The sequence below is a fragment of the Juglans regia genome, chromosome 4 (assembly GCF_001411555.2).
Source record: "Juglans regia cultivar Chandler chromosome 4, Walnut 2.0, whole genome shotgun sequence".
Classification (NCBI taxonomy): domain Eukaryota; kingdom Viridiplantae; phylum Streptophyta; class Magnoliopsida; order Fagales; family Juglandaceae; genus Juglans; species Juglans regia.
The window spans coordinates 1,176,131-1,198,061 of NC_049904.1; the positions used below are offsets into that span (position 1 = coordinate 1,176,131).

At 32.5% G+C, this 21,931-nt stretch overlaps 3 protein-coding genes across 3 annotated transcripts; 1 reads left to right on the forward strand and 2 right to left on the reverse strand.

The window, feature by feature from the left end:
- Positions 1-1,249: 1,249 nt before the first annotated feature.
- Positions 1,250-4,414, forward strand: LOC108995192 (probable WRKY transcription factor 33). The gene is made up of 5 exons (XM_018970704.2): positions 1,250-1,593; positions 1,702-1,896; positions 2,686-3,314; positions 3,416-3,577; positions 3,735-4,414. Exons 1-5 carry the CDS (start codon positions 1,318-1,320, stop codon positions 4,186-4,188), a joined length of 1,716 nt encoding a protein of 571 aa, XP_018826249.1. The 5' UTR covers positions 1,250-1,317; the 3' UTR covers positions 4,189-4,414.
- Positions 4,415-4,711: 297 nt separating this feature from the next.
- LOC108995108 (CASP-like protein 4B1) lies at positions 4,712-7,450 on the reverse strand. The gene is made up of 3 exons (XM_018970609.2): positions 7,040-7,450; positions 6,788-6,923; positions 4,712-5,399 (listed from the first exon to the last, which is right to left on the reverse strand). The coding sequence occupies exons 1-3, from the start codon at positions 7,318-7,320 to the stop codon at positions 5,208-5,210; spliced, it is 609 nt and encodes a 202-aa protein (XP_018826154.1). The 5' UTR covers positions 7,321-7,450; the 3' UTR covers positions 4,712-5,207.
- Positions 7,451-10,163: 2,713 nt separating this feature from the next.
- On the reverse strand, positions 10,164-11,224 carry LOC118343754 (CASP-like protein 4B1). Its single transcript, XM_035689598.1, has 4 exons — positions 10,857-11,224; positions 10,621-10,756; positions 10,316-10,391; positions 10,164-10,279 (listed from the first exon to the last, which is right to left on the reverse strand). Exons 1-4 carry the CDS (start codon positions 11,222-11,224, stop codon positions 10,164-10,166), a joined length of 696 nt encoding a protein of 231 aa, XP_035545491.1.
- Between the last annotated feature and the right edge of the window lie 10,707 nt (positions 11,225-21,931).

Sequence of the window (21,931 nt, forward strand, 5' to 3'; positions counted from 1 at the left end):
TCTATTTAATCTTATATTTTCTTGTCTTGTAGTTTTCGAATGATCAGCTCAAAAAACATTCATCCGAGTCACAAACTTTTAAGGATTTTCCATTGAGTTTCTCCCTCATTTAAAACGATCGATCTTTTAATGCCAACACTAACAACAAAGAAGCACTATTTTAAAAATTACAATCAAAAGGGACCATATCTTTTTAATAAGAAGGTATTTACTAGAATAATGCTACTCATAATCTTTGTAATTACAATTTTCTCATTATCTCCTTATATGACATCAAATGATTGAAAATCTATTTGTTATTTTTCAATTTATATATACCAGATATTTGATATCGGTCTTTGCCAAGTTCAAACCCGACATTGAGATGGGCCTCTTTTCTCTAGCTTAATGTTCGGCCGTTGGCATTCTACTAGTGCTTCAATTAATCAAGAAGATACATCATTGTACACAGTGACCCATGGAGAAACGAACGATCAAAACCTCTTGCCCTTAAAGCAAGATGTGTCAATCGTCAGATATTAGTACCTGCTCAAACAGCTCTTTTGGTAAAAGGAAAAAAAATAAAAACTAGAAAATGATACAAAATGAAGATGTTTTGTTGTCAGAAATGAATCATTTACGAACCGACTCATCTTCATAACAAGATCGATCGATCGATCCACCCATGCATGTAATGTTTCATAATTATAATTCATAGTTGATAATTTCTGACAACTGAAAGGGATGTTTGAATTCAGAGATAAATTGAGATGGTTTTAGATGAATTGAATAAAATATTATTAAAATATTATTTTTTAATATTATTATTATTTTAAAATTTAAAAAAATTAAATTATTTATTATATTTTGTATGTAAATTTTAAAAAAATTATAATAATAAAATGAGATGAATTTTCGATTCAAACTGGGGATTAATTTAAATTGATGTATATATAATATATAAAGGAAGGGCTTGGACTTCTTAATCCCCGATGGTTAAATTAAAATAGAGCGGCCCAAAGCATTATTATGGGCTTTTATGATTTTAACAAAGCAAAATGGCAAAATAGGAATACGTGGGCAATTAAGACCAAGTCAAGTCAAGCCGCAAGCTTTGACCAGGGCTTGTTTTCAACGGTCAAACTTCTTTACCTTCTTCGAAGGAGCATGGTGGCCCTCCGTACAAGAAAAAGCTCAAGTCTCACCAACAAGCATTTTTCCCCCTTCACTTTAATTAAATACCCGCTCTCTCTCAGACATATATGGCTGCCTCAGCACACAGTTAAGACTCCTATAAATTCTCAGTCCAAACTTCTATTTTTCTTCAAAACCCAATTCATGATGAACTCCTTCACTGACCTCCTTGCAAACAACAACTGCAGCAAAAACAAAATCATCATGGACAGTCACAGTATTAGCCAAAATACTAACAGTAATAATACAGCACTCAGCTGGGGATATTCTGATCATCGAATTGGTAATGAAATCCCAAAGTTCAAGTCATTCCCACCTTCTTCATTGCCCCTTTCTCCTTCTTCTTATCTGTCTTTCCCACCAGCTGCTTTCAGCCCAACTGATTTCTTGAACTCACCTTTGTTTGCTTCCAATTATACTGTAAGTGTTTTTCTTTTAGCTCAATATCATGTTTAGTCATGGCTTCTTTTAGCCAAAAAGTTATTAATGGGTCTAATTTTTTTCGTTTCTGTTGTTCGGTTATTGCAGAATCTGCCATCTCCAACCACTGGTGCTTTTTCAGGTCAAGCAATATTCCAAAACATGACCGATTCTGGTTACAACCAGCTAGCTGCAGGGATAAAGGAGGAAGAGAAATTTAGTTCTGATTTCTCTTTTCAACCACAAACAGATTGGCCTGCTACCACATCATCATCATCCTTCTTTCAACCTTCTTCAACAGTGGTATATATGTCTCAATTTTTCTTCATTTATTTCTTACATATAAGGAGTTTTGGGGTTTGTTTAGGAATTTAAGAGCACCCATTTCTTCTGGTTTCTTTCGATTTTCTGTTCTCCATGATCGTTTTTCTCCTCAAAAACCTTGAGTTTCCACTGTTCATTAATTGATCTAGACGGCAAGAGATTGGACGTAGTTTTCGTGTGCCAAAAAACTGGTAATGAAAATGAAAAGTGTGAAATAGGAGGGTGGACAGTTGGCAAATGCCAAAGTGGGATGGGATCTCTGCTTAATCTATAAGCGGATTGACGTGCTCCTAATTAATATGGATTTTTTCTTTTTCTTTTTTTGGCCGCGAGAATCAAGGTATAATTGACGCGACCATCGTCGTAATAGACGTGACTCGTCTCTAGCAAAGAAAAAAAAGAAAAGTTGCGTCGTAATTCAATAATACTTTCGAGCCCATAGTTTTGTGCATGATTGACCATTTCAGATGATTTTTTGTGGAAAAAATCTTACTTTTCAAAATCTAGGAATTACATTGATTTCAAAGCTCAAAGCTCGTGACAAGCTGTGATTTCACCCTTTTAAGAAAGAAGGTAGAAAATATGTCAAAGCAATTAAACATATAGAGAGTTAAATATGTTATTCCCCTACCGATAAACAGAACAATCTTGGAGGCTGCGAGTATGTTAGGTGTCAAATATATCTTGGTTTCTTGTTTTTTGCTTTTAGATATCTATATATATATATATGGTTCTATTTTTTGGCTCTAAGCTGAACTACTTGAACAGGAGGAATCCTTGAAAAGACAAGAAGCATCATGGAGCTTCATTAAACCGAGCAATCAAACAGTATTTCCGTCGGAGAAGGTGGAAGCTGTAGATTCAGAATTTGCCCCAGTTAAGAGCTTTACTTCAGAAATGGCTACAAACCAAGAAACAATGCATAGTATTAATGCTTCATCTGATCACAATCAGTACACTCAACAACCTCAATATATCAGAGAGCAGAGAAAAACAGATGATGGATATAACTGGAGAAAATATGGTCAAAAAAATGTGAAAGGCAGTGAAAACCCGCGTAGTTATTACAAGTGCTCGTATCGAAACTGCCCCATGAAGAAAAAAGTTGAGACATCCTTGGAAGGACAGATTACTGAGATAATATATAAAGGAAATCATAATCATCCCAAGCCTCAGTCCAATAGAAGATCATCTTCTCAGTCAATTCAGCCTTCATCATGCACTAATTCAGGGATTTCTGATCAGTCAGTTGTAACTCTTGGCAATACAAAAATGGAGTCTGTCACAACGCAGGAGGAATCTTCTGTCTCAGTTGGAGAGGATGAGTTTGATCAAGGGTCACCGACGAGTAATCTGGTTGGTGATGACAATGAGAATGAGCCTGAGGCCAAAAGATGGTAAGTCAGAAAGTACTATTCTGGGGGCCTTGCTTGCTTTTGTTGTTTAAGATAAAGTTTTGAATTTGGTTCTACTGATACTAATGATATCTCTTTTGCAGGAAGGGAGAAAATGAAAACGAGAGTTTTTCAACTTCTGGGAGTAAGACTGTGAGGGAACCAAGAGTTGTAGTTCAAACAAGAAGTGAAATTGATATTCTTGATGATGGGTATAGATGGAGGAAATATGGACAGAAAGTAGTCAAGGGAAATCCAAATCCAAGGTATTGAACTCCTTTGACTTTCCAGCACGTTCTTTATAGAGTATGTTGCATTAATTGCTAGTCTAATCATATGTCACTAAAGAATTTGGCTATTTCTGACTTTCTAAAACGAACTTTTTGAACTTTGATGCTAACTCTGCATTTCTCTTATTTGTAGGAGCTACTACAAATGCACAACTATAGGTTGTCCAGTGAGGAAACACGTTGAACGAGCCTCCCAAGACACGGGGGCTGTGATCACCACTTATGAAGGGAAACACAACCATGATGTTCCTGCAGCTCGGGGTAGTGGCAATTATGCTATTGCAAGACCTCCATCTAATAACAATACCAGCAACGCACCCATGCTAATTAGGCCCTCAGCCATGGCCACCCATCTTAACCAGACTACTTACTTGGATTCTTTTCAGAATGCAAGGTCAAGAGCAGGGAGTCAATCCTCATATACCCCACAAATGTTGCAGCTCCCGGGAGGCATCGGATTGTCCGGATACACAAACCAAAATCATGCCTACATGGATCAAACACAACTCTCAGAGGGTGTGTTCTCTAGGTCCAAGGAAGGACGAAACACATTCCTCGAGTCCTTACCTGAGGATTACAAACTATGAATAGATAGGAATCTGATTTTGTTTTTTTTTTTTTTTTTTTTGTCTATAGTCTTGAAGGCATTAGCTGTGTAATATTAGGGATTGGAATAAGTAGAGTAGATTGCATTTCCATCTTTTTTAGTGATTTGAGCCTTGAGGCCGTTCTAAACTTAAAAAATACCTCGTTTTGATTGATTTTTGTAATAGAACAGTGAAAACAATGTGAAATATGACACTGATTCTTTTAAGTTTTAATTTGTACAACTACCTGCTCTTAAAGAATTCTTCGTTACTTTCTTTATAGTTCAATTTTCTTTTTATCTTTTTGTCTTCCTCTCCTGTTTTTAGCAATCTATCAGATTTCTGTATTTTCAGATAACTGGTCTCAACCCTTTTCGCCAGTAATATAGAAATGAAACATTCTGCCCTGCTAGACAACATTCTAGTCCCTTTCTTCATATTTTCGCTCCTGCTTACTTATATAAACGTTGCGAGGATTTCATAAAAGAGTACTGATACATATACAACCTTTTTTACAACTCGGTTTCAAATAAATCAGACGAAAGAATCAATATCATATTGGCTGATTGTAAAACAGATGTATACATCATGATTCTTCCTAAGAACTTAGAACTGATCTTTACCCTGGGTGATTTCTCACAGAAGCCATGTTACAGTTACCATGGTTTCATTCTCCCTTTGGAGCATAATATCTTCAAGATTTAGCATGCAGGTTGGGAATTTGGTAAACACCACCAAGAAAAAAAAAAAAAAAAAAACTCTTATTTGAATATAAAGCATGACCAAATGTAATTCATATACAGAGTTTAAATACATCTCACGTATGAACATATACAACTAATGGCTTATACCACTCAGAACCAATTCAAACATCCAACAACCAGTGAAGGCCTGTGAATGCCCAACCCCTTTCAAGATATAAATGTACACACAGCATAGTGATCAGCAAACAACAAATTGAACCATACGGCATAAAGAATGATTGGCGGACAAAAAAGAAAAAAAGAAAAGCCTCCACCTCAAATATAAGATTGAGTTGATAGTTTGTATCCTGAAATCATTGCAGACAACGCCAGCGCGAAGAAGGCAAAGAAAGACATGCTGATGGCTGCTGCTGAAGTGTCTGTAAAAATGTTGTCTGCTCCCTTTCTCATATTATTTGTCAAGGGAACTGCCGCAGATGCTGATGAAATCAAAAGATACGCCATAATCTGCAAGGAACAGTTTATCAATCTCAACTTTCAATTATAATTAGTGATATGAAATCATAATCAAGATGAGTTGAGATAAAAGTTGAAAGCTAAATAAAATATTGTTAGAATATATTTTTTTAATATTATTTTTATTTTGTGATTCGAAAAAATTGAATTGTTTATTTTATTTTGTGTGAGAATTTGAAAAAGTTGTAATGATTAGATGAGATGAATTGAGAATGATTGTGAAAACAAACGAGGGAAACCCTTTAATCTTATGCATAAAGGAATCAAAACGTTATTATTTTTGGTTGGAATCTTTGAATTGACAACGCCACTTGCTAATTAGACACTGAGCTTTATTGGTTCACTTGGTACACAAGTAAGAAAGACAAATTTAGAGGATAAAAAATAAACCAGTAAAACATAGCGGGCAAGGCACGTTCTGCAGGCCAATTTAATTCTAGAAAGAGACCTGAAGTGCCAAGGACATGTCTCTTTCTATTCTTTTGATTATCCAATCCAAAATGTATGGTCGAAAGTTTGAATTCGATTTCTTTTCCAAAGAAAAAAAAAAGAAAAAAGAAAGAAAAAGAAGAAATTTCCTCTGTTCGTATCTTAAAGCCAGCTGTGAACATGACTGTAAAGGTTGGCAACATGTCATATATATCTTTAAACGCAAGAATGGAATGGGAAAAACATAGGCAATCATAGAAAAGAGTAACACAGTTATTCAACAAAAAAGGGTTCCTAAAAATTCTTTCTCGAGTAATAAGTAAAAAAACATCAAGGAAGAATCTTGGAAAACAAAATGTATCCTCTAACATTCGGACTTGTAGTTGAAGAATAATCTCACATTGTCTATAGACAATGTCTTAGATATGTTTATAAAAAATTAACAATTATCTCTTATAGAACCAGTTTTATGAGAAAAGTTAAGCCTATAAATTTCTTCAAAATTATCAGCTGAGGTTTAATTGTTATTACTCTATAGAGATTACATGAACCAAAAACATACCATCATCAAAATAGTAGTTTCTTCAATAACGGTTTTGGTTTTAGAGCATTCTCATTGGCTTGGTCAAAATTGAAGGATGGCTAAAATTTAGATAACTTGTACCAAAAACACTTCACATTAGATTGGGCATCTCCAAAATAATTTGGATTTCTACTATAGTGATTGGCCAAATATAGAGAACCATAATTGATTTACCAAATATAGAGAGTGAATAGTTAATCTAATGTAGATATTGAATTTAAATAGAATAGGCAAATACAAAAAAATGTGATATTGATTAAATTTTAAAAATACATTTAGCCAAACCAATAAGAATGCTCTTAGACCCGACCGTACCAAATCAAAGACAATCTCAAACGAAAGAATAAACCAAAAAAACAAGAGCAACCTGATCTCCAAAGAAGTCGAGCAAGGCAGAGTGACGGTCTTGAAACAAACGGTTTCCGGTCCAGAGTTCATGAACTTGTCTCAGAGCTTGGCCGCCGGCGTACAAGGTAGACAGAATTGCTATTGCCAGCACGTACCTGTTCCAATTCAACACATTCCCCAAAAAGAAAAAAATTAAAAATCTCAATACGAAATCAAAGTTCCAGTAGACAATCATCTCTAACATATATTCGATTCAATTCAAATTCTCCACCTGTATTCTTCGTATTTGTCGAATTGTTCCCAATCGCCGTGCTTGTTGCTGGCCATGATGATAAAAGCGAGCAAAGAAAACAACAGAGCCAGTGCTCTCAAACCCAACGACCCTCTCTTTACGAAATCCTCTCTCTTCCATCGCCGTAATATCTCCGGCACCCCAAACCCCGTGGCCGTGTGCTGGTTCTCAACGTCGGGGCCGGCCAAGGGAGGGGCAGTGGGTCCGGTCGGCGGCGACCCCACGTGTTGTTTGGCCGTGTGATCTTCGAATCCCGACATGTTTTGTCAAACTCGATGCCTCCGAATTCAGAGAAAAGTAAGGAATTTTTGGATCGGGTGAAAAGAAACAACCTACGTAGGAGCTAAGGAAGAAAGTATATAATTCCCAAGGGTCAAGAAAATGGAAATTATTTGTTCAAAAGATTATTATAATATTAAAATGACAACTCACAGCATCTTTTATCTTTTAGTTTTATCCATCTGAAAAACTTTATATTTTATTTAAATTATTATTATTTTATTTAATTATTTTGTTATACAATATCATTATACCTAAAAGGACAAATATGGTGAAAATTTGTAACGAACTTCGGTTAATGCGGTTTAAGCAAAGTGAGACAAACTGTGGTGGCCAATAGTTTGGAGACATTTGGAATTGGAGAGTGGGACCCTGTGGATCAGCTTGGAATTCATCAAACAACCAACGCGGTTGGCACTTCCTATGGGACAGTTGACTCATTCATTTTTAAAACTATTCTAGCCATAAAAAAAAATTTAACGATGTAGTTTATCGATTGTAAAATAAATTTAATAGATTAAATAAAATTACGTTAATTTATAAAATTATTTTATATAAATTATTTATGGATGTAACAGTACTTTTTATCTTTAAAAAAAAAATTTTAACAAAAAGGTTGTTAATATTAACTTATTTAAGGATTAAAATCTACTCAAATTTTTATTCTAATCTGAAAGGATTTTGATGGGAAAAAATATATAGGACGATTTAATGTATTTATTGTTGTGTAAAACTTGTTTTATATCTATCGTTTTCTCTTTAATATCTTGAATTTGTGCTTGAATTTAGAAGAATTTAAATAGAATTATTGAATGTGGCTCCATTAACATTTTCAAGGAAATGCTTCCTATATTCTCTTTACGACATCACTAATATTATGCTTATTTCCCTCGTACTCTAAATTTTAGGATTTGGTCAAGAATTTTAAGAATTTAAATCTAAATAAAGCAGTGCAGAGTAGGGGTGCTACCTGTTGTAGCGAAACCAGGAACTTTTATAAGGGGGCCAACTTTTTTATTGTATTACACATTTATATAAAATAAAATAAAAACTAAAAAATCATAAAAATATAACTATATATTAAATTAGATCTCAATAATTTGTTACATATACATAGAAATAAAATTCTAAAAAACACAACTTAATATATATTTCAAATTTCTGACGATAATGTTTTATGGAATAATATTAATCTATTATTATTTTTATAATGAAATATTTAGAATTTATTTTCTTCATAAAACTATCAAGTGATATTTTAAAATGCCATATTTCATTCTAGTATGTAAGCTAGTTTATCAAATTTCATGCAAAATCTAAATATTTTGGTGTCCCATTAAGCATATAACGCTATAATTGAGACCTTAAATATTTTTTTTTTACTCAATGAAGTCTAGATCAAGATAAAACCTCTCAACTATTTTTCATGTAAATCATCAATCATAAATGATTTTTCTTGTATTTTAACTTTAGATTCCATATTAAGAAGTCTAATATTGTATAACAAAAAAAATTGGAGATCCATATTAAAATGTTTATTATTTTCCCTAAATTTAATTTTAGTGAGGCCACATCCTTGAAAATAAATAATATATAAAAATTATACAAAATTTTGGTACTATAGGCAAAAAAATTGAAGAAAGACATTTTTAGGTATATTGAAATTTTCAAAAATTTTAAAGAACATATGAGGATTACAAGGCAGAGGCACCCCCTCCCCGCCCCGTACCATGCGGGTGGGACGGTTTCATACCCCGCTGCCCACCCGGCCTAGTGCAGAGAGCCTCTACTTATCGAATGAATATCACATTAAGGCCATGTTTGGATAGTAAAAGTGTCACATCTCATCTCATTTCATTATTACAACTTTCACAAATTTTCACATAAAATATAATAAACAATTCAATTTTTTCAAATCTCAAAATAATAATAATATTCAAAAATAATATTTTAACAATATTTTATTCAAATTTTAACTTGAGTAATGTTATACACCACACTCTCATCCGATTTTGATTTTGATCATACTAAATAGTATGTGGCACATTCATTACCATTAGATGATAAAGAAGCATGTAATAAATGATCATTTAATAGTGATAAATGTGTCACATCTTATTTAGTATGATGAAAGTAAAATGGTAATATAGTGTATTAAATTTTCCTATATAGAAATAGATATTGCGTCTAAGGAACATACAACATGCCATTACCAATTCTTGAGCGCAGGATTGGTCACTCTTCTTTCATGGGATGTGACATAATCTAAACTTTCATATTGTTGATTCTTTCACACCTTTTCACTTGTTTTTTGTCGATATCCAATAATGAAATTATTTTTGCCTGAATTAGAAGTCTATTAATCTATATCATTTTATCATCAGTGGTATTAAATAATTGAAAATTCTTTTATTTTATTTTTTTATTTACATGCAATCATTTGGTGTTACATCAAAAACTGATAAAAATAATATTTAAAAAATTACAAATATCATTTTTCTTTCTCGAATAATATCCCATGGATACTAAATATATAGTTAAAAGTATAAAAATTCAAACAAATCTGACACGAGTTATCTTCAAACATGAAAATATGATCAACACCAGCAAAGAAAATGTTAGAAACAAAATCACAATCACACCATGATTCTATTAAGAAAAACTATATCAGCAATTGAAGTTTGAGAATTATTCGGGGCCATTGATGGGGGCCACCTAAAGAGATCAGTAAAAAGGAGATAAAGCATATCAAATGGGTTACAGATTTGATCTGCAAACTGTTAGGTATTATTCTTATTCTTATAATAAACAAGCTTTTTTTTTTTTATAGTACTTGAGACGTTGATAGTTTGTATCCTGAAATCATTGTTGACACCGCCAATGATAAAAATGCAAGGAAAGCCATGCTGATGGCTGCAGCTGCCGCTTCTGTAAATGCACCTCCTGAATAATCAGCAATATATGTCTCATCATCGCTATCTAAATATTGGAACAAGCGATTAGTCTGTGGTATTGCTGCAGATGCTGCTGATATCAAAAGGTATGCCATAATCTGCATATATAAGACATTGCTAGACATTAACTTAACATGATCAATGACGTGCACATGATTCTGCAGACCAAATTGTCTCTTGAAAGGGGAGATCATTAACCAAATCATGAAAAACTTCAGCCACATGCATGTCATGCATGCGTAGTTGTCTTCCTTTCAACATGACATGAACAATTAATGAAGTATATATTAAACATGAGTACGTAGAGAAAAAGATGGAAAGACCAACCTGATCTCCAAAGAAGTTGAGAAAGGCAGAGGTACGCTGTTGTAACAAAGTTTTTCTGGTCCGAAGTTCATGAACTTGTCGCAAAGTTTGGCCACCAGCGTACAAGGTGGACAGAATTGCTACTGCTAACACGTACCTATATATAAATATATATATATATATATAGATATTTCATTAGAAAATAAAATAAAATTATGATATATGTTGAATGATCATGAGTAGTAGTACTCCAGTACCTGTATTCTGGCCATTTGTCAAACTGTTTCCAATCTCCATGCTTGTCACTGGCCATGATGATAAACGCCAGCAAAGAAAATAGAAAAGCCATTACACTCGTAGCCAAAGATCCTTTCTTTATTAAATCCTCTCTTTTCCATCTCCGTACGATCTTATCCGACACCTCCGATTTCGTGACCTTGTGCAGATTCTCCACGTCAACAACGTCCGGAGTGTCGACGGGATTGGCTATGAACCCAGTCCGCGAATTCCCTATGTCTGATTCAGAAGCAGGATCCTGATGATCATGGCCGGCCGGCTGGGTCATCGTCGGCGACCCCACGTGTTGTTTTGTAGTTAATTGGTTTCCATGATCAGAATCCGACATGTTATCTCAATCTGATCAATGTCTCATAATTCAGCGAAGAATGAATTAGAATTTATAGAGAGCACTGCACGAAACAACATAGAACCATTGGGCTACTCTTCCTGAGACGACAAGATGAAAACTGTGTCTTTTTTTTCCCAAAAATAAAAATAAATTATTAAAATGACAACTATGAGTGAGTTTCCTAAGCGAAAAGATGGTTGATTGCAATGAAGTTGGTCGGCTTTACATGAAAGGATATTTGAGGCATCCCCGTTAAGTACAAAGACGGATAAAGAAAATATTTATTTCTTGTGTGCATTGCGCGCCGCCGGCCCGAGCCGAAGGACTTTTGATTAATTGCAAGATATAATATTTAGCATATTTTATTTTAATTAAAGTGTATAAAATTTTTATAGTATTTTTAACAAACAAAAACAAATTTTATGAACATTGAAAATAATAAATTTGAAGCTTCAGCTTAAAAATGATTGTTTGAATTTTAAAAATGTATCCTGAGATTAATATAAGAAAATTTTTATTTATTATCCTCACACTACATACTACACATAATTTTTTAATTTTTTAATAAAAAACTATTCTCATCAGCCACTATTCACTATCTCACACTCCATACCTTATGAAAAAGTAATAGGTGTGGAATGTGCGAGTGAATAGTGGCTGATGAATACATTCCTCTTTTTTTAATTTTGTTCTCTTACCAAATATGTAGTGTATAGATGATGAGTAAAAGAACTCAATTTGTTTATGAAGAATAAAACTAAAAAAATAAAAATAAATATGATATGTAGTGTGTGGAGATAATGAGTAGCAAAACTCTTAATATAATCTTAAAAATTGAAAGTGTTAAACTTTTTTGCTCGGCTAAGATTCTAATAACGTCAATATTTAAATTATTTTATCAATATTTTAAAATCTCAAATTCTTTTTAGGTCAATTTTCTTATTTAATCAAATTAATTATAAAAGCCAAAAAAAAAGGTACAAACGGATATTAAGATTTTGGCTTCAAAATAAAATGTTGGCACTTTAACATTGCGAAGCAAAACAAATACTCCGTGGGCTTCCTCGACCTAACATTCTCGGTCAAGCGGAAACAGGCCTTGTCCAGAAGAGTCCAAGATGGGAAGCTAGAGCCCAATGCCCCTCATTAATTACACTCAGAGGACAATGTATCTCTCTTTCGATTCAAAATATCGAGTGATTTTATCAATATAAGTTACTAACCACTTCTAAAAGGATAAATATTTTAAATATAAAATGATTATATAAAAATAATCTTATAAATTGATGTAGTTTGATATTGTTAATTCAATTGTAAAATTATTTTTATTATAAAATAGATATAACAGATTAATATGAACATCATATCAATTTATGAGATTATTTTATATATCTATTTGTAGCAGACCGGCGGTAACATTCATTTCTAAAAATACAATAAAAATGTCTCATATTTATATTAAATGGATCAATATTATCTATCAATAATTTAAACAAGAACTCTCACTGGTCATCATCCTACTACTCTATAAAGAAAAACTACCTGCATAGCATGTAAAGCAATGAAAAATTAGGGATGACAATTTTTTACACACTTTGCAAGCCCAACAAGCAACAATGAGGTTAAAGTTTCGAATATGACCCGATTATTAATTGAGACGAGTCTAATCAATTGGTGAGTTCATGAGATGGCGAGTTATGCTACATATAGTCATAGAATGTGTAAGTATTGTGTAGTTATTTTAAAAAGAATTGAGTCTATCATTAAAAAATTAATTTATTTTCATGTGAGTCTCGTATTTATTTTTTTTTTTCAATGATTGTACGGTATTTACGTACTCATAACTGCAACTATTATTTCTCTTTCTTCTTACATGGTTGTGCCAGGCCGGGTTAAACCAAAACCACCTGTATACATTAACGGGTTGTGTTGAGTTCAATTTAGGGTATAATTATTTACATAATTACATTGGGTTGCATCAACCGAAACAAATCCAATTGACTCAATTGACATCCCTATGAAAAATGTAACAATGAACACTCACTATTCCACCGTTGAAAGACCACATAAATAGAGGGAAAATGAAAGAAACGATGGAATTACTAATGGTTGTAATTTACGTTTATTGATATATTTAAACACATAGCCGATATGAAGCTAATTACCTTAGCTTATATAAAAAAGTATTGCTGTTTTGGCTTTTTATTTTATTTTATTTTATAAATATAATAGATAATTTTATAATAAATTAAATAGTTTATTAAATAGTAGACTTATATACAGAATTATAACTCTAATTCTCAGGTACATGCCTTTTCTGATGAATAATAATAGCCTTATACTCGCAATCAGTTTACAACCTAGATAATGAAAAAATAAAAAATAAATAAAAATGATATGAAAAGTATGTTATAATTTTGCAAGATATTTTTTATGAGTAGTTCTATATGTAGTAGGGGTGTGCAAAATTCCTAGAATTCCGACTCCGTCCGACTTCCGCTTCGACGTCGATTCTGACGAAATCGGAGTTGTCGGAATTTGGAGTCGGAATTCGGAGTAGTTCCGAATAACTATTCGGAGTCGTAGTCGTAGTCAGAGCTCCTGGTAGCTCCGACTCCGACTCTAATTTTTTTTTTAAACTCAGCTATAAAATGACGTCGTTTTACAGCTGGGTTTAAAAAAAAAATTTGAACGACACCGTTCCACTTAATATGGAATGGCGTCGTTTCATATTTTCTAACCCTCCAAAACGCAGCCCCAGGTCCCCCGTCCCCCCTTCTTCTTCCTTCTTCAGTTCTTCTTCCTTCTTCTGCTTCCTTCTTCCTTCTCCCTTCTCTCTCGCGTCTCACTGAACCAGTGAACTGTGAAGCCGTCTCGCGCCTCACGTCTCGTGTCTTTCTTGCCAGGGTGCCACCGTTCGTCGTTGCTCCTCCGTGCCGCCATTCCTCGTTGCTCCTCTGTTCAGCTTCCACTTGTGGTGAGAGAGTAAGGTTATGAGCCCTAAATTTAATTCAAGCACGTCTCTTATGAATTGGAGCCAGCAGTTGTGATTCTTGTGAATTGGTTGTATTGAATATTCAATATAGTCCCAACACGGCGCTCAAAACCCTGATTTTTACATTGTATTGAAGACTTGCGCTCGAGCGAGGTGTCGAGCGCAAGTCGAGCGCACGTTGTATTGAACATTGGCTCGAGCGATATGTCGAGTGGAAGTCGAGCGAACCTCTCTGTATGAGTTCTGCTCGAGTGCCACGTCGAGCGCATGTCGAGCGAACCTCTCTGGATGGATTCTGCTCGAGCGCCACGTCGAGTGCACGTCGAGCGAACCTCTCTGTATGAGTTCTGCTCGAGCGCACGTCGAGCGAACCTCTCTGTATGGATTCTGCTCGAGCGCACGTCGAGCGAACATCTCTGGATGGGTTCTGCTTGAGCGCCACTTCGAGTGCACGTCGAGCGAACCTCTCTGGATGGGTTCCACTGAGTCGAGCGAACGTCAACCGAACCTCGATGTAATAATACATCGATACAATAATATATTATGATACAATAATACATGTCCACAAGGGGATGTGGCGGATGCCAATGCTACAACTCCTACACCGATGGGTACTTCCACCCCTAGAGCCACATCTAGGGCAGCTACATCTAGAGCAGCTACATCTAGAGCAGCTACATCTTGTGCGAGTAGTCGACTCCCACTCCCAGTTGATATAGAGGATGAGGATATGTTCAATGAAGAGAAGGAGATGCCCCCCATTGAGCAAGATCAATCACCACGACCTTCTAAAAAGAGGTCGTGGACATGGGAGCATTTCACCAAAATTTCTGGTGATATTGCGAACCCAGTAGTAAGATGTCATTACTGTGGATCACTTTGTGGATGCCATTCAAAGAAGCAAGGTACCAGTATGTTAATAGCACATCTAAATGGTTGCCAACGATATAAGATAGCGAAGGGATTGCAAGCCACTGATCAAACCAACCTCAGTTACCAAACTTCTACAGCCACTGATAGTACACAAACTAAGAAATTGGTCATCCCTCAATACAGTGAGAAGATGCTGAGGGACATGCTTGCAGAGATGATAATTACTGATGAGATGCCATTTACCACAGTCGAGAAAAGAGGCTTTCGAAAGTTTCTAAATTTTGTTGAGCCACGATTTCCCATTCCATCACGATATACAGTGATGCGAGATTGTATGAAGAGGCATGCGAAGGACAAGGAGGAGATGAGGAAGATGTTTATTACCACTGGCCAGAGAGTGTCTTTTACGACTGACACATGGACTTCCATACAGAACATCTGCTACATATGTATCACAGCACACTACATTGACAGTGAGTGGATTTTGCATAAAAAAATTATTGGTTTTAAAGAAATTGTGGATCATAAAGGTGCATCCATTGGGGCGAAGATGGATGATTGTTTAAAGGACTGGGAAATTCGAAAAGTGTTGTGTATTACAGTTGATAATGCCAGTGCGAATGAAACAGCAATTGATTGGTTTAAACGGAACACGACGGTGAGAGATGATGTCATTCGGGCCCACAAGTTTATTCACGTTCGATGCTGTGCTCATATCATTAACCTCATAGTTGTTGAGGGATTAAAAGAGGTTCATGATTCCATAACCCGAGTCCGCAACATTGTACGATATGTGAGGGGTTCCCCTCAAAAGCTTGCCAAGTTTAAGGCAATAGCAGAAGATCTGAAAATTGAATGTTCTAGTATGCTGTGCTTGGACGTTCCGACTCGATGGAATTCTACATACATGATGTTGGATGTGGCACAGAAGTACCAAAAAGCATTCGAGCGGATGGAGGTCGAGGATAGAGGCCTGAGGTATGCTTTGTTGGAGCCAGCAGGATAGGGGCTCGGTGCGCCGGACGCACATGATTGGACTAGTGTGAGTTATTTTGTTGAATTTTTAAGAACTTTTTATGAGATAACCATGCGGCTATCTGGATCCAAATATACGACTGCGAACTCATTTTTCAGCGAGCTCTCGGAGCTTCACTTCCAGTTGGAAAATAGTTGTACTGACTCTACTGGATTGTTATCTACTATGGCTACGAGGATGAAGATCAAATATGATAAATATTGGGGGAATATTGAGAAGATAAATAGATTGCTATTTGTGGCTGTGATCCTTGACCCTCGAGTTAAGTTGGCCGTTCTAGAATTTTGGGTAAATTCCGTCATCGGGGAAGTGAAGGCTGCAGAGTTTATTAGATTGCTAAAAAGTGATGTTGATGACTTATATAATCACTACAGTACTAGTGCTCAGCCTTCATCCGCAGTTGGTAGCTCCTCACATTCCAGGCCGACAGGATCGACAGTTTCCTCAGGTGATACTGACTCATCTGTAGGGGTTAGAGGCAATCGTATTATACGGTAGTATCATCAACTCATGTCAACAAGGAACATTATGCATTGTACATCTGAGGTTGAACGATATTTTATGGAAGCTGTCGAGGCACCTAGTGATGTATTTCAGTTATTAACTTGGTGGAAAGTTAATTCCACTAAGTATCCAGTCCTTTCCCGTGTGGCCCGAGATGTGCTAGCCATTCCTGTCACTACGGTTGCCTCAGAGTCGACATTTAGCACTGGAGGTCGCGTGTTGGATGCTTATCGAAGTTCATTGTCACCGTCAACAGTGGAGGCCCTCGTTTGCACACAGAATTGGATAAGTGAAACGCCCATTGGACTAGATACCGTTGGCGTTGATGCCGAGAGCTATAGGCTTGAATCGGGTAAGTTTATATGCTTTTAAATGATGATTTAATTATTTTTAATGTTTCTAACTTCTACTTTTTATGATTTTATAGATCTAACTGTGAACCCTAACATAATTACCGATGATTGAGAGTCTGGAACGGACGCTACTTGAGAGTTGGGATGGAGTTGAGAGAACCTCATTCCTTGGTAAGAATCAAATTATTCTTTTACCGTATTCAATTTTTTATTATCAATTTTTTTTCATATATTGATTGCTACTTTCTATCTTCATTTCAGGCATGACCAATGGAACAAAAAGTATTTGAGTGAAATTCGTGTTTAATTTTTATGTAGTTATATTTCAAGGCTGAGCCATATTGTTATTACGTTATAAATGAGACTGTTATAACTTATAGCTACATCATACATGTTATTACTTTTTAAACTATTTATATAGTTATATTTATGTAGTTATATCCCGAGCAAAGACGTGGGATAAGTACTCTTTATTCTATAATTTCTATTAGTACTTATCCATCTTCTCTCAAACGTTTATAATTTATTATCCAACTGAAATTAATCGAATTATACAAATTCGTACCATCATTCTTCTCTATAAAATTTTAAATTTGTGTAATTTTCAACTCATGAGTCATGAGCACTTTTAATGCTAAATTTCAGGCGGACATAAAACAAATTAAAGATATAATCAAAATTCAGTAACAAAATCAGAAGGAATATTTAAATTATTGAAAACTCTTGAATAAACCAAATATTTGTAGATGGTTCACTTTTAAAAAATATATATATGTTGCTCACTATCTGAAACGAAATTGAACAATAAAATTTAAATAATAATAATAAAAAAAGAACAGAAAACAACAACTAGAAATTTATTTATTTATTGAGTTCGGAAATTTAATTCGGAGTCGGAGCTCCGACCTCCGTTTGGAAACTCCCTCCGAACTTCAGTCGGAGTTCCGATCGGAGATCGGAGTTCCGATCCGACCTCCGTTCGGAGTTCCGATCGGAGTTCGGAACTCCGACCTCCGATCGGAATCGGACTCCGACAAAGTTCGGAGTTGGAGTCGGAGGGGCAATTCGGCTTCGACTCATTTTATTAGTTTGCTTTGGAAAATTTAAATTTTAAATTTCATAATTTCATAATTTTCAACATATCAATAATGATTGACATGTAGAGAAGTAAAATTTTTGTAAATTTTTCTTAAGTACATTTAGGTTTTGATTGAAAATAGATCTCATCTCAAAATTTTCATATCATTTCATCTCATCTCATTCTCATACATAATTCAAATAAAAATTTTCAAACTAATCATTTCAACTTTTTCAAACTTTTCAACAAAAAATAAAAAATAATTTAATTTTTTCAAATTTTCAAATTTTCAAATAAAAATAATATTATAAAACTATATTCTAATAATATTTTAATTTTATAATATTTTTTATTCAATTTTATCTCTCTCATTTATTAAAACACAATAAAATACTCAACTTAAATTATCTCATTACTATTTACAAATTATCTTACTATTATTTACAAAACTCTCATTTCATCTCACTCTCTAAACTTAGGTTCGGTTTGGATCTCATTTCATATCATCTCATCAATACAATTTTCACAAATTCTCACACAAAATATAATAAATAATTTAATTTTTTTTAATTTTAAAATAATATTATTATTAAAAAATTTTATTATAATAAAATTTTATTTAACTTTTAATTTTTATCTCAACTCATTTCATTCCATCTTAAATTACTGTGCAAACCTAACTTTAGTGTTTTCATTTTCTATTGTCTTAGGCTGTGTTTGGGTAACAGAGATACCTCAACACTTTCCAAGTATTCTCGTACTTTTGAAAATACTTCACATGCCAAACAACTTAAAATACTCTCAATAGGACCCACAAACCCACTTCAATCTCTACTCATAACTATTCACAAACATTCTATAATACTTATCACTATTATATATACATAAAAAATAAAATCACTATAATATTTATCACTATTAAATATAAAAAAAAATCATTATAATATATAAATAAAAAAAATCACTATAATATATAAATAAACAATAAAATCACTATAATATATAAATAAAAAATAATTATCACTATTATATATAAATAAAAAATAAAATCACTATAATATATAAATAAAAAATAAAATCACTATAATATATAAATAAAAAATAAAATCACTATAATATTTATCACTATTAAATATAAATAAAAAAATCATTATAATATATAAATAATAAAAAAATCACTATAATATATAAATAAAAAATATTTATCACTATTATATATAAATAAAAAATAAAATCTCTATAATATATAAATAAAAAATAAAATCACTATAATATATAAATAAAAAATATTTATAACTATTATATATAAATAAAAAATAAAATCGCTATAATATATAAATAAAAAATAAAATCACTATAATATATAAATAAAAAATATTTATAGCAATTATATATAAATAAAAAATAAAATGGCTATAATATATAAATAAAAAATAAAATCACTATAATATATAAATAAAAAATAAAATCACTATAATATTTATCACTATTAAATATAAATAAATAAAATAAAATCACTATAATATATAAATAAAAAATAAAATCACTATAATATTTATCACTATTAAATATAAAAAAAATCATTATAATATATAAATAAATAAAAATCACTATAATATATAAATAAAACATATTTATCACTATTATATATAAATAAAAAATAAAATCACTATAATATATAAATAAAAAATAAAATCTCTATAATATATAAATAAAAAATAAAATCACTATAATATTTATCACTATTAAATATAAATAAAAAATAAAATCATTATAATATATAAATAAAAAATAAAATCACTATAATATATAAATAAAAATAAAATCATTATAATATTTATCTCTATTATATATAAATAAAAAATAAAATCACTAAAATATATAAATAAAAATAAAATCACTATTATATATAAATAAAAAATAAACTACTATAATATTTATCACTATTATATATAAATTAAAAATAAAATCACTATAATATATAAAAAAAACAACATTACTATAATATTTATAACTATTATATATATAAAAATAAAATCATTATAATATTTATCACAATTATATATAAATTAAAAATAAAATCATTATACTATTTATCATTATTATATATAAAAGTAAAATAAAATCACTACAACATTTATTAATATTAAAAAATCACTATAATAAAATCATTATAATATTTATTACTTAAAATAAAATCACTATAATATTTATGGGATTCACATATTTTTCAACTGTCTATTCAAAAGTCAACAACTCAACATACTTTACACATCCAAACAACTCAAAATATTCTCAATAGAACCTATAAACTCACTCCAATCTCTACTCTTAACTATTCACAAATATTCTTAACACTTCTCAACACTTTTCAACACTCAAACGCACCCTTAATTATAAACTGTTGGCGGTTGCAAACCAGTTGAAGCCTATCATCGTCCTTTTCTGGTTGGGTTGATAGTTTGTATCCCGAAATCAAAGCCGACAAGGACAACGTTAAGAGTGCAGGGAAAGCCACGCTGGCGACTGCTACTGCAGACCTTACCAATTATAATACGCCTTCCAAATAGCCAATTAGAAGACATATATCCCACCCAAAGATTGGTAAAATCGATTGATGTGATAGAACTGCTCAAGATGCTGCTAATATAAAATGGTGTGTCAACTTTTATGTCATGATCATATGTCTCATCAAAAAATACTTTATATAAAAATATATTTATTTTATAATATATATTATAAAAAGTATTGTATAAAATGTTGTGTTTATCGCTGCTCATATCTCCATAGTGAGTCTCCATATTTAGATATTTTTTCTTCTTTTTATATTTTTATTTTTTATTTGATTTTTTTATTTAATAATTAAGAAAGTATATATTCATAATGTTGTAAATCTTTTTTTAAATATTTGAAGATATAAAAAATATATACCAAATGCCTTATCGAGACAAATCGATAGAATTTTCCGATGATTGTAGCACCATACATACCATAATTTGCATGGAAACTTAGGCGTGGTTTGGTTACACAAACCATCTTATCTCATTTCATCTAATTACTATAACTTTCTTTTGATTACAGAAATTATTTTATCTCATCTTATCTAATTATTATAATTTTCTCAAACTCTAATATAAAATATAATAAACATTTCAACTTTGTCAAATCTTAAAAAAATAATATTTTAATAATATTTTATTCAACTTTTATCTCATCTGTGTAACTAAACAAGGTCTAAATCTATTTGATCAACATTAAGTTATTATGATGAGAAGTCTTAACATTCACAAAAAGAATTTTATAAACTGATATGATTTTATCTGATTCATTAAATTTATTTTATAATAAAAATAATTTTACATTAAGTCACATCAATTTATTAAATTATTTTTATATAATTTATTTGTGGTCAGAGTATTTTCCTATTATAATTATTCACACGACATCATATATAGGGATTACTTTCATGGTTCTCTTTGCTAAACAAGAGATATATGGGGTTGTTCATCCACATGGGTTACATACAAATTGGTCAGACAAAAAAAGTTAGCCAAAGCAACCAATAAGAACTAGAAATCCAAAACTCCTTGACAAGATCATGTGCACGTACTTCTGCAGACCAAATTGAGGGAGTCAGGGGTGTCTTGTGTATATCATTGCCTTCCGGCCAAGCTAGGCAATGGCTGTTGCCTGGACGCTAGCTCCAGAATAATGCAATGCACATTGACATGGCAGCTTCGCCCTTGAAATTAAGGTCCAGAAAAAACCTGGATTTATCCAACCCAATCTGTATGTAATCCAAACCACAACTACATCCATCTCAACCACTCCTGCAAGAGGAATGTTAGCTCTTAGCTGTACTATA

Bases quoted from the DNA above. Each gene is read 5' to 3' on its own strand.
- LOC118343754 (XM_035689598.1), bottom strand. From the start codon at position 11,224: ATGTCGGATTCTGATCATGGAAACCAATTAACTACAAAACAACACGTG. The intron at 10,392-10,620 runs GTTGGTCTTTCC...TTATATATGCAG, and splicing joins TCAACTTCTTTGGAGATCAG to ATTATGGCATACCTTTTGAT. The intron at 10,280-10,315 runs GCGATGATGAGA...ATTATTCAGGAG, and splicing joins CTTGTTCCAATATTTAGATA to GTGCATTTACAGAAGCGGCA.
- LOC108995108 (XM_018970609.2), bottom strand. From the start codon at position 7,320: ATGTCGGGATTCGAAGATCACACGGCCAAACAACACGTGGGGTCGCCG. The intron at 6,924-7,039 runs GTGGAGAATTTG...GAATTGGAACAG, and splicing joins GACAAATACGAAGAATACAG to GTACGTGCTGGCAATAGCAA. The intron at 5,400-6,787 runs GTTGCTCTTGTT...TGTTCCTTGCAG, and splicing joins TCGACTTCTTTGGAGATCAG to ATTATGGCGTATCTTTTGAT.
- LOC108995192 (XM_018970704.2), top strand. From the start codon at position 1,318: ATGATGAACTCCTTCACTGACCTCCTTGCAAACAACAACTGCAGCAAA. The intron at 1,594-1,701 runs GTAAGTGTTTTT...CGGTTATTGCAG, and splicing joins TGTTTGCTTCCAATTATACT to AATCTGCCATCTCCAACCAC. The intron at 3,578-3,734 runs GTATTGAACTCC...TCTTATTTGTAG, and splicing joins AAGGGAAATCCAAATCCAAG to GAGCTACTACAAATGCACAA.